The sequence below is a fragment of the Hemicordylus capensis genome, chromosome 4, assembly GCF_027244095.1.
Source record: "Hemicordylus capensis ecotype Gifberg chromosome 4, rHemCap1.1.pri, whole genome shotgun sequence".
In the NCBI taxonomy this organism is placed as follows: Eukaryota; Metazoa; Chordata; class Lepidosauria; order Squamata; family Cordylidae; genus Hemicordylus; species Hemicordylus capensis.
In genome coordinates, this window is record NC_069660.1 from 105,419,389 (window position 1) to 105,431,775 (window position 12,387).

Below are 12,387 nucleotides of genomic sequence, written 5' to 3' on the forward strand. Positions count from 1 at the left end.
GCTCTTCCAAAAAGCAGGCACGCGGGACTGCAGTATGCCTCCTTGCAGCCAGAAATGTGTCACCATGCAAATGGCTAACACACATGCACATGGCACACACGCGCATGTGCGTCAGCTATTTACATAGTAACGCTGGTCCCGGCTGTAAGGAGGTACACTGCAGCCCCACACACCCACTTTTTAGAGGAGTGCCAGCAGGAGAAAAGAGGTAGGGTGGGCACTGGCAGGTAGGCAGCAACTTCCCTGCCCCTTAAAGTGAGCCCACCACCCCCTCCGATTTGAATGCCAGTTGCTGGAACCGGTTCAGTGCTCCTAGAATGGAGCACCAAACCGTTCCATGCACATCACTTGAACACCCCTCCCCCGACATCATTCAAGGATGTGCCAACGCAGTCGTGGCATGTCCTTTAGTTGTCTTTGAGGGGTGATCATCTGAAGCACCCCTCTACACTTCCTAGACAGCTGTTTTCTAGCATGTGTAGAGAGGTTATTTGGATGTTCACCCCTCACCCAAGATTAAAGGATGAGCCATAATTGCATTGGCACATCCTTGAGTGATGTCGGGGCAGATGCATTCTCACTGCTGCCCCAGTGTTCCTGTATGTTCAGCTGCAGGCTGAAATAAATCTGAACTAGTTCTAGGAAGTTTTACTTTGCCTAGATAACTTCTAGAATGTGCAAATTCAGCAGAATTTGCTAGTCTTCTTCAGTCCTGAAGACTAGAAACTTGCATTTAAAAAAGTGGATACTGCAGGATAATGAATAGACCATGAATTCAGATACCACAATTAGCTGCATGATCATGGAGAGGCAGACATCTAGACACTAGCTGATGCCCAGACTAAGTTGCTCAATAGTACTATTCAGGAGTCACTTTAAAAGACTACTTAATTGCATCAGGATTTCCATCAAGTGATTTAGTCAGGATGTCAGCCACTGTATTTAACACGAAATAAATAGATAAGAATAATGTGTACCTTTCTGATCACTTGGTATACATTTCATGTTGGCTGGAGCACTAAATGGCCTCACAGCAGGTTTGTTAAAGCGATTCTGTTGAGTTAGTTGTCGTGCTGATGCAGATTTAGGCCTACAAGTACTAAAATGATCACAATTAAAAACTACACTCGGGACCAGTGGATGGCTGAACATTATTGAATTGGTAGGAAAGGCAGCAAAATGTAATTGCGACATTTTGTCACCTTTTCGGGTAAATGGTTTTAATTCATTTTTTTGGTGTTCATGAAATTATTTTCTGAAGAGCATATATAATATACAAATATACTAAACACATTACGTGTGGATGCCAATGTCCTCTCTGGATTTGCACCTCTGTTGTGGGAAAACACAAAGTAGTCTGTCAGCCCTACCTGAGATGCCATGAGGACCTTCTTATGCAGATTCTTTTCCACTGAGCTATGACCTCCTCTCCTAAGAGGAATATTTTACAGTGCTCACATGTGTCACCCATCCAAATGCAAACCAGTGTGGACCCTGATTTGCAAGGGGACAATTCGTGCTTGCTAACACAAGACCAGCTCCCCTCCCCTATGCCCACCACTATGCAATAAGATTTCCCTTTCTTTCTTTCCATAGCATTTGTACAGTCATCTGCAGGATCAAGCCTAGTGTGGAAGGAGAGAACCGAAAATTCATGGGAATTTCATGGGGAAATTCATGGGAATGAGTCCTGGAGGGTTCGCGTGGGCCCTCCGGAGTCAAGGCCATGACCCCTTGTGCGTGACATCACCACAAGGGGGCACGGCCAGAGCCCCAGAGGGCCCGTGTGAGCCCTCGGGAGCTCATTCCTCATTGCCTCAGGGGGCCATCCTGGGGCTCTAGTCAGGTGGCTCCCAGGAGATGGGTGTGCTGGGTTCTTTAAACCTATCCACTCTATTTTAGCTTTGCCCCTGGCTGAATCCTTTTTCCTGACATCCTAGTTTTATATGTGCAAAGAAGTTTGGTGTGTGTTTTTTTTAAGTGGGTGATCTCCAACCGGCAACATAACATTATAGTCCAGGAAAGGCTTTACTCAGTGATTCCTAAACTTGAGTCCCCAGATGCTTCAGCCATTGTGGCTGGGAATGATGGGAGTTGTACTCCTACAACAACTGGGGACTTAGGTTTAAAACAAACAAACAAACAAACAAAAACCCCTCCTGGTGTTAACACTTCCTTCTGCTGAATGTAAACTGGCTGGCCCTAAGATATGTTGCAGTTTTCTTGTAAAACCAGTTCTGAGGACCCTGAAGAGGGACAGCCTAACTATGGTGCAATCCCCCCCACCCCAACACAGTACCTCCAGTGACTGTTGCTGGTGTCTATCTGATGTTTCTTTTAGATTGTGAGCCCTTTGGGGACAGGGATCCATCTTATTTATTTATTATTTCTCTGAGTAAACCACCCTGAGCCATTTTTGGAAGGGCGGTATAGAAATCAAATTAATTAATAAATAAAATAAAGCAGTCATGGCAAGAACAGATTTCTGGGTGCACGGAGAGCAAGAGAATGAGGCTGTTCTCACGATCAGCCTAGCTCTGCCTGGGCTGCCCCAGGCAGAGTTAGGCTGGTCGTGAGAAGTGGCAGGATCCTCACAGATCCCTCTGCTCTCTGCCCACCTACCCCCCTTAATCAACCTGGCTTTTATCCGAGGTTAAGGGTGCTCTTGCACCCTTAACCCAACTAGCAGTGGCGGCTGGTGACTGGGTGGGCGCCAGGCAGGTGGGCAGAGCCAAAGTGGGTGGTGCAGGGGTGGAGCAAAAAAACAAAACACAACAACACTAACTCATGTGGGCATATAGGAAGGAAAAGGTAAAGTTGTGCCATCGAGTCGGTGTCGACTCCTGGCGACCACAGAGCCATGTGGTTTTCTTTGATAGAATACAGGAGGCGATTACCATTGCCTCCTCCCACACAGTATGAGATGATGCCTTTCAGCATCTTCCTATATCACAGCTGCCAGATATAGGAGTCTGGGAAACATAGCAGCGGGGAATCGAACCAGCAACCCTAGGCAAGTTACTTCCCCACTGCGCCACTAGGTGGCTATGTCATTCCAAGGAACATACCTGTAAGAGCCTCTGCACTCAAGGACACCCATTTTCAGACAGTTATAAAAACATGCCATGAGTACATGTCTGACTGTGCATGGATTTTCCCACATTCTCACTATGACACACACTTTGTCTGTATACAGGGCTGTGTGCTCATGTTCTCGGAGACCTTGTCACAGCTACAGACATGTGTGCACACAGTCCCATGAGCATACACATAAACCAAAATTCTATCTGCACATGTAGATGCACATCCATGCTCATGAGAGCACACACACACACACACACTTCATCCATTCATACACATGCATGTTTTGTTCCACTCAAAGAGATCCACACAGTTCCTCAAACCTCTCTTTGCTAATCACTCAGCTTGGGGATTCTTGTGACCTGTTCCCCTTCACTCCTCCATTTGCAAGTACTCAGTTTTAAGTTCTTGGCATTTTTGTTGTTCCATTCAGAGGGACTGCAGGACGATGGGAAGGTCATCCTTTTATGGACAGGAGTTCAGCCTCACAGAACCAGTCGCCTTCATTAAGTAAATTCCAAAGTGAGAGGAATTGGTCAGCAGAATCTACATCTGCCCATCCAGTTCCATGCATGCCAGATGCCTCCTGCCTGTCCTATCACAGCTGTTTGGGGAATTATGCACTGCAGCAGAATGTTGCTCATACTGCCCACCCCTCCCCATGGAGATCTGTGAACTCTCCCAAGAAAGGCTTTTTGCCTTCAGTCTTGTTCTGCAGATGAGAAAATTACTTGAGCCCGTTTGTCTATGCCAGGCACCCTTCACCTTCACTGTCTACAAACATCACAACAAAGTCTTTGAAGAAACACACCAGAAAGTTGGAAGTGCCTGAAGTCTGGGGAGAGTATAAGCTCTCAGAGGGGATAAAGGGACTTTCCCAAGGCTATTAAGACAGTCTTGGTCAAAGAAGCAGGTCCAGAAGGTTAGAGGATGTCATGAGAGAAAGAAATGTTGCTCTCTCCCTTTGTTGCCACACTATTATCAGTGGTAGCCTACCACCCCCACTCCACTGTTTAAATATACATTGTAAGCTCCTTGAGGCAGAGAGCTGTGTCATATTTGGAGTTATCCCAATTTTGCAGAATTTAAAGACAACCATTTTATGTGCAATTTAAAAGTGAGTTTCTTGTGAACTGATCTGCAAAGCCTTATTTTGAAGCAAGTGTACAAAAATAGACTTTTGGTGGGGGAGCATGCTACAAGCACAAAGCAAAATAAAATAAAGTAGTAATGTTTAAAAGGGGAAACATGTTAAGATAACAATTTTCTCATATTTTGCTATTTAAGCCGTTGTGAAAACTCTGTTGCTAAAAAAGCAGCATATAAATATTGTTAATAAGCGCGGGGAGGGGGGGGGAGAAAGCAACACACAGAGAGACCAGATTAGAGCTATAAACCAGTGTAACTTCAGGAATAAAAGGCAGAAACAAAAACAGATCCATTTTGTCAGAGCATCCCCCCACATTCTTTTCAAAGCTTTTAATACTTTTGCACTAACTAATTTCCTCACAAAAAGGTATATTTATGGGGAGGATTTTTCTTACAAGTTTGCACTAGAATAGTTTTGGCATACTTTGAAAATGTTTTGTTGGTTGTTTTTTAAAGGTTAAGAATTCTCTCTCTCACAAACACACACAAACACATGATGGGACTTCTCTCCCATGTGCAACACACACACAGTTCATGGGGGTGGGGGTGGGAGCGAGCAAAATGGTAGCTTGACCAAGGGGAACAAATCACACATACACACACCAAGCAAACAGCAAAGGGTTTACTTTCAAACAGCAAATGTTTTACTTTCCTTCTTGGTTGCAGGGAGACCCTTAATCCAACAGCCAGCTACCTGGGCTCTGCAGTTCCATACAAACTCCAAGCGTGGGAGGAGCACAAGACTCCAGGAGAACCAATAGGGCTGGGAGGAAAGTTAACCCTTTCTTGACTGTCTGCTCCTGCCGATCTCCAAGGCCTGCCTGGAGAGCTTCAGGCTTCAGTGAGGCCTATGCAGAAGCCTGGCCCACCTGCCACTTTTTACTATTTCAGAAATGCCTAACAGAGAGTTTTAAAATATTTATCTATCATTTCCTTCTCTCTTTTTAATTGTAACCCTGAATGCCTAGAAAACCATCTGTCTGGCTCTGCAGCTTTGGTATATTTAAAAATGCTAAAAACAAACAAACATAAAACCCACCAAAACCCTCCACAAATGAAGTCAAGTTGTTATTTCCACATAGTACTCACATGAGGTGAGAAATAATTATTTCTCACATTTGCAGCTTGCTCTTTCCAGGGGTGGGAGGGGCCATGCCTATTCCACTGTCCCACACAAAGAAATTGGTGGGCTGAGTGAATGTGGAGAAGGCAGGGGTGGGGTGTGTGGCTTGGCAGGGCCCCAGAGTGCGTAACTAGGGAGGCGGGTGTAAAAAGCTTCTAAGCTACCCCTCATGTTTTATAAATAAAACTGTCCAAATGATGATAGGAAATATCTGCAGACTGCAACTATGGGAAGATTAGATTCCCAATTTGTGAAATGATGTTTTTTAAATCATGGCAGACCTAGCAGGAAATTAGTAATTATTGCAAGTTCATGATAATAAAAGTGCAAAGAAAGCATGCATGTAGCAGGGGTGGCCCTTTCATGTGGTAGGGCAAAGTGATCGCTTCAGGTACAGACCGGAGGAGAGGGGCAGGGGGCTACCTACACGTTTTGTTTTGTGTCGATTAGTTCCTCAAAGGTGCCCAAACACACATTGCTACCTACCGTGCTGTAATTGCTGCTAATAATTACATAACTTACATAATCTGACAATTACATAAACTTAATTCACATAATCTGAGGCTAAATAAACAAAATAAATGGTCTCTCAGCAAGCTCTTCTCTCAGCACACTGTCCAAGAGTCAACCAAATGGTGATTGCCACTCTCTTCCTTCAGAAGACTAGGACTGCCCCCTGCCACACTGATTGCTAGTCAGAGGGAGCAGTCAATCAGTATGATGTCTTCTTGATAGGGCTATTTGAATTCAGTGCATCTTTTGACAATAAAGGCAAGCCATGGGGTTGGCTCCTGCCTTATGAGCACTGTTATTTGAAACTGTTTCGTCGGCTCTTATAAGTGTTTAAGGAATTTTACTACCAGCGCCCACTATATGTCAACACTGCAGGCTTGCAAGCTACAGGCAGGGAAGTTCAGGGCTGCAGTGACTGAGTCAGTCAGACCTAAAATGGTGGCAGAAGACAGAATGGCTGACAATTATTATTGGTTTCGGACCATTTTTATTAGTTTCTTTGGACATTTTTGGCGGGTGGCGTTGCCCACCCTGCCCTAAGGGGAAAGCCTCCACAGCCAACTAGTGGGTGTTGTGTGATTCCTCGGGCTGCATGCAGCCCAAGGAGTCACAGAGATGGGCACATAGAGCACTTGTCTGATGGGGAAATCCTCCATGCAATGTGTGTGCCACACATTGCTGTCACGCCCTCGATCTCAGATAGCGAGGAGGAAGGGGAGGCTGATAGCCTTTCAGCCGATGCAGGGGTGCCTGAGGGGCAGAGCCCAGCTGTCAGTTCCCAAGAGACGGCTGAGGAAGGTCCGGCTGATGTTTCGAAGCAGGCACAGCAGTCTGGGGCAGCAGAGACAGCGACGGACAGACTGGAGGATGAGCTGTGCGGGCAACCCCCCTGACTCCACAGCAACGGCGTGTCACAAGGTGGAGAGCACAGCTGGAAACTATCAGGAGGAGTAAGTGCCCCTTGCAGAGGGCTGATAAGCCTTCAATCCCTGCCAGCTGAGAGTTATCAGCTTGGACTATAAAGCACGTCAGCAGCTTTCTGTTAGCTGCTGGAAGACCACATTTGTCAACCCTTGTGTCGACAGCTTTCAGCCTGAGCCTGATATAAAGAACTATTCTGAGCCGTGTTACGTTTCTGCAGCCCAGTTTGTATTGTGGACTATCTTCCTGGACTTCCCTTCTGGGTAGCCAGATTGTTGACAATTGAATTAAGGGATGCCTGGAGGCTGGAACAAGTAGTTCTGGCCCCAGATCCCTCCACCCTGCTCCATGCTTCATGGAGCTGCATGGAGCAGGGCTGCCTATGTGGGCATGTGGGAGGCACACTGAAGAGAATCTGTTTGGCTGTCTGGGGGGAAGGTAAGCTGAAAGCAGCCTTCTCCCCACGCCCTCCTCGCCCACCCAGGGCAATCGTGTGAATCACCTCAAAGAGTGTTTCTTGTCTCTAACCTGCATAAGAATGTGCTATTGTTAGCAGTGTCTTTTTTCACTTTGCTTTGAGTGCAAAAAAGTCTAAGCCTAGCACAGTGTGAAAGATTTGGATCACGCACCACTGCACTGTCAACATCTTTTGAGAAGAATGAGGAGGTTCAACCCAACAGCTGAATATGTTCCAGGGTAAAAGCTGATACTTGCAGATACCTTATCATGACGACCCACACAACAGGAAGATTTCTATAATTAAAAGGAGGAAGTGCAAGCTTGCACTGATGCAGTACACATTTTCACAGAAACTTCTGATGTGGTTTCTTCAGATCAGAAGGAGAAGCTACTTGGAATGATCTAGAACTTCAAGAAGTCTTACAGTACATCAGGACTGGGCAGACTGAACATATCAATGACATTTCAGAGCTACCTAAGAAATAATACTTTGGTGAACATGGCCAGCTTAAGTGAATCAGATGGAGTAAGAACAAAAGGAAATTGTATTGTCGTGCCTCAAACTATGAGGAAGGAAATCCTAGGCCTTATTCACTAAGGGCATCAGGGTGATGCCCTTGGTGAATGCCATGAGTGTGCCAAGCAGACAGTATGGTGGCCCAGTGTTGGAAATGACATAAAGACCAAGGTCTTATTCTGTGATTACTGTGGAAGGAATAGCCCAACTCACTGAAAAGAGCCTTTAATTACCACACTCTTGCCAGCTAGACCTTGGAAGAGACTTGCAGCAGACCTCTGTGAATTTCAAGGTTGACATATTTGGTCACCATAGATTATTTTTCCAGATATATTGAGATATTTTCCTTGCCTGAATCTATGTGCCATAGCATCACTACATAATTGAAGAACACTTTTGCCCATTTTAGCATTCCAGAAGAGCTGGTAACAGACAACACACTCCAGTTTACAGCAGCATAATTCAAGCTCTTTTGTACATCATTTAACTTTAATAATATACCTACCCACTACCCTCAGGCAAATTGAGAAGCAGAAAGACCAGGGGTAGTACAGACTGCTAAGAACACTTTGTGTCTGGATGATTCACATATCGCTCTCCTGTGCCACAGATCCACACCATTCATAGCTCCTGGATATAGCCCTGTACAACTCGGAATGGGAAGACAAATCAGGACACCTGTTCCAACCATAGAGGAAAATCTTACTACAAAGTGGCCCGATCTGAAAAAAAAGTTGCTTCTTCAGATTGCAGAGCCAAGAAAAGCTATGAACACTTCTATAATGGGCGAAATTCAGTACAACCACTTAGATCCTGAAAGCTGCATTTATGCATGATTGTTGCACAAAAGAAGATCAAATACATACTCACAAACTTTGTTTTGGCCTGGACTGTGAGGGTGTTTTTATAAAGGACAAATAGCAATAGAAATATGTATTCACAAGATCTGAAGTGTTTTGTGACATTGGGCTGAAATCCCGAGTAGCATTAGCAAAGGGAAACTTTCATAAGGAAACTTTCCCACTACCTCCCTACACTGTAGCATCCCATGCTCCCTGAAAAGTCATTCCTCTTCACTTCATAAGGAGCACCCCACCAGCCCCCTGGACTTACAGCACAGCTTTTCTTTAAAATACATTCTGCGCCCCCCCTCCCCTTCTAAGAAACCTTGTAGGTTTCTAAGTGGCATGGTTGGCTCTGGGATTCATAGAGCCTCTTCTCACATTCAGGGAGAAGGGCTAAAGGTCGGTCTGCAGGCAAGGCAGGTTAAACTTACCTTCCCCGAAGATGATCAAGCCGGTATTGCTGGGCACACTCCCCATGCACCCAAACGATTCCCTGCATGTCGAGGCGGCGGGGAGGGTCGGAGGCCAGGATGTGTTGTCCCAGCCCCTGGAAATACAATGATGCACCACCACCACCACCAAATATTGATATACTGCTTTTCAACAAAAGTTTCCAAAACGGTTTACAACATAGTGAAATAATAAATAAATAAGATGGCTCCCTGTCCCCAAAGGGCTCATAATCTAAAAAGAAACTGAAGACAGATGCCCGCTACAGTCACTGGAGGGGTACTGTGCTGGGGGTGGATAGGGCCAGCTACTCTCCCTACGCTAAATAAAGAGAACCACCACGTTAAAAAGGTGCCTCTTTGCCCAGTTAGCACAAGTGTGCAGTGCATCATGGGGATCCCCCCTTCCCAGGCTCCCCACAGTGTGGCAGAAGCGGCTGCTCACCAAACAATCAAGAAAACAGGGTTAAGGGAGTGCTTACTCCCTTAACCTCATTTTCAAGAGTAGCTACATAGGTGGATTTGCTGCCGTGTAACTTCTGGGATCGAGCCCAATCCTGGTGGTTCACACATGTGTGCAAAACCGGGCTGGGTTCCCTGAGCCTGGTTTTGCACACCTGTGTGAATAACCTCATTGTGTGTGTGTGTGTGTGTGTGTGTGTGTGTGTGTGTGTGTCTCTCTCTCTCTCTCTCGCCTAGATCATAGGAGGTAAGGGGAAGGGATGGGACCATAACAAATCATTAGATGGTAAAATAAACCAAGATTTGGTAAACACCTGTAATCCCAATCCAGGTTCATGTGATAGTTATAATAAAATAAATCATGGTTCCATTATAGCAAACCATAGTTCTGTGATGTCTGAACATGTCCTTTATATGAATTCTCTAAATAAATGACTAATCTTTAGTAGCCCCATCCTTAAATTAGCTGTATGCTTCTGAAAATGTAAATGTGATTAAAGCAAATTAACAATAAAGCAAACCATGCTGTAAATAACAGTTCAAACTAGACAGAAGAGCTCCCACCTTTCTGTTGATTGAACTGAGCTCCGATGATTCTCTGTAGCCCGCTGAGTATATGGAACTGCAGGCGTACTTGCTCTTCTAACCCTATGCACATCATGATCCAGTCTAAATTCAAATGTCAGTGGTTTTTTAACAAATGGACTGAACTGTACCCTCTCAAGAGTTTGGCTCTGTTAAAAACAAAGAAACAGCAGACACAACGTCCAATGACTTATTAATTTGTTTGTTTGTTTATTACACTTTTATACCACCCCAAACTCATGTCTCTGGGTGGTTCACAATGATAAAACAGTTAAAAACACATATAACACACACACAAAAACAATTAAAACTAACAAATAAAAAATCAGTCATGGAATTAAAAACCTATACATCATCAAGAAGCTGAAAAGCCTGAGTAAAAAGATGGGTTTTAAAATATTGTCAGAGATGGGGAGGATCGTATCTCAATAGGGAGCGCATTCCATAGTCCTGGGGCAGCAACCGAGAAGGCCCATCTCTGCGTGGCCACCAGACGAACTGGTGGCAACTGGAGACGGACCTCCACAGATTACTGCAATGGACGGTGAGGCTCATAATGAAGAAGACATTCTCTCAAATACCCAGGGCGTAAGCCATTTTGGGCTTTATAAGTTATAACTAGCACTTTGTATTTTGCCCAGAAGCCTATAGGCAGCCAGTGTAACTCCATCAGCAGAGATGTAATTTGGTCTCTCCGAGATGACCCAGAGACCAACCTGGCTGCCGCATTCTGAACCAACTGAAGTTATAGTCTGGTATACTGACTACTTCCCCAAATGGCAAGAAGTCTAGGAACAATGCTTCACGGCACTATGGTGGCAGCATCGCAGCAATTATGTGCACTTTATTGTGCATGCAGCAGCCCCACCAGTGGGGCTGTGAGGACTGCCTCTTGATTAAGGTACACAGTGTGTAAGTGCTTCCCTTTAGGCAGTGAGTTGCACTCTGTGTTAGCCACTGCATCCTTAATTTTTTCTCTCTGAAAAAAATGCTAGATATGCATATAATCTTAACAAAAACAATTTATATTGATTTCAATATGTTGCTTAAATGTGCAAAACAAAGGACAGGACCACCATTGGACAGGATCACTAAAATCAACGGTCCAGTCAATGGAGTGTGCAGGGAAACCAAAATACTGAAATAATTCTTAATCTGGGTTATATTTTAACGGGGTAGTTTTACTGCCTTGAATGAAGGGATTGATCTGATCATTTCAAATACTGAACCATGCTTTTGCATGCCCTCTCCCTCCAGGGTAATTGCCCCCCTTTCTCCCTCCAACAAGGCCCTGATTCATTCTCATTGAAGAAACATCAAGGAACAACCCTGGTCCATTAACAGCGTCTTGTCTTCCAAAGGAATAGATGGCCAGAAGCCAGAAGTGTTGCATATTCTGCAGTTTCCCAAGGAGCTGGGCGTTCCAGGATATCTTTACTGGATCAGTTTCCTGGAGAGGAATGAGCAATAGAGGCCTATGGTGTTTTAATATCTGTTAGCTTACTATTATATGGACTGAGAATATATTAAACAGGTAGGCAGCCTTAATCCCAAGGCATCATCAACAGTAACACTCCTGTAGCTCCAGAGAGACTGCTTTCTTTTTCTCTAACCAATTCAAATTGCTCTTGTTTCTTATCCTTTTTATCCACACCATATGTGGAAGTGTTTTCACACAAAACTAGCTTCATAAGGCTATCAGAAGGAATTTTTTTAAAAAAATATATACATTTTGTCAGTGGTGCTCTTTGGACCGGACTTCTGGTCCAAGGTCAGGTCCCCTGCCGGCCGGGGGGTGGGGAGCGGAATCCAAATAGGGGGTCTGGGAGGCCTCCTCCAGACAGGCAAGGGAGGAAGAGGAGAGAGTAGCAGGACTGTCCGTGCAAAATGCAATATGTGCAGGTTAGTGGGAAGTGTCTTTGGAATGAAACTTCAAGCCAATGGAATCACTAAAAAGTATGTGTTCTTTAATATTTTTAGAAATGAGTGACCTTGACTTTTGCCATAGATAATTTTACTCAGAAATACTTTTCTAAGAACTTAAACTGTATTCTTATTCCTCATTTATCTAGAAAGGAAGGAAAAGAAGTGAGTTGTATGTGCAGAAAGCATCTTGACATCAGTTACTATCTCTGTAGTAAACATCCTCTCTCTCTCTCTCTTTTTGGTTCTGTTCTATACTGCCATAGTGCAAGTTTTCAGTTGCATCCTAAAAACCAGAAGAGATATGAGGCAGCCATATTGTTGTTCATATATCTGCCCTGTTCACAAATAAAAATAAAT

General features: G+C 44.6%; 1 protein-coding gene across 12 annotated transcripts in view; it reads right to left on the reverse strand.

The window, feature by feature from the left end:
* Positions 1 to 12,387, reverse strand: part of LOC128325300 (uncharacterized) — an 82,514-nt gene that overhangs the window by 22,123 nt on the left and 48,004 nt on the right. For 7 of the 12 annotated variants that reach the window (XM_053250940.1, XM_053250944.1, XM_053250943.1 and 4 more), the window contains 2 exons: positions 10,084 to 10,253; positions 978 to 1,099 (listed from right to left, as the gene is read on the reverse strand). In XM_053250940.1, the coding sequence (XP_053106915.1) occupies positions 978 to 1,099; positions 10,084 to 10,253 (292 nt within the window). Of the gene's footprint in view, positions 1 to 977; positions 1,100 to 4,924; positions 4,947 to 5,839; positions 5,993 to 8,268; positions 8,824 to 10,083; positions 10,254 to 12,387 lie in introns of those variants that run through there. The other 5 variants (XM_053250947.1, XM_053250949.1, XM_053250950.1 and 2 more) reach the window with 5 other exon arrangements.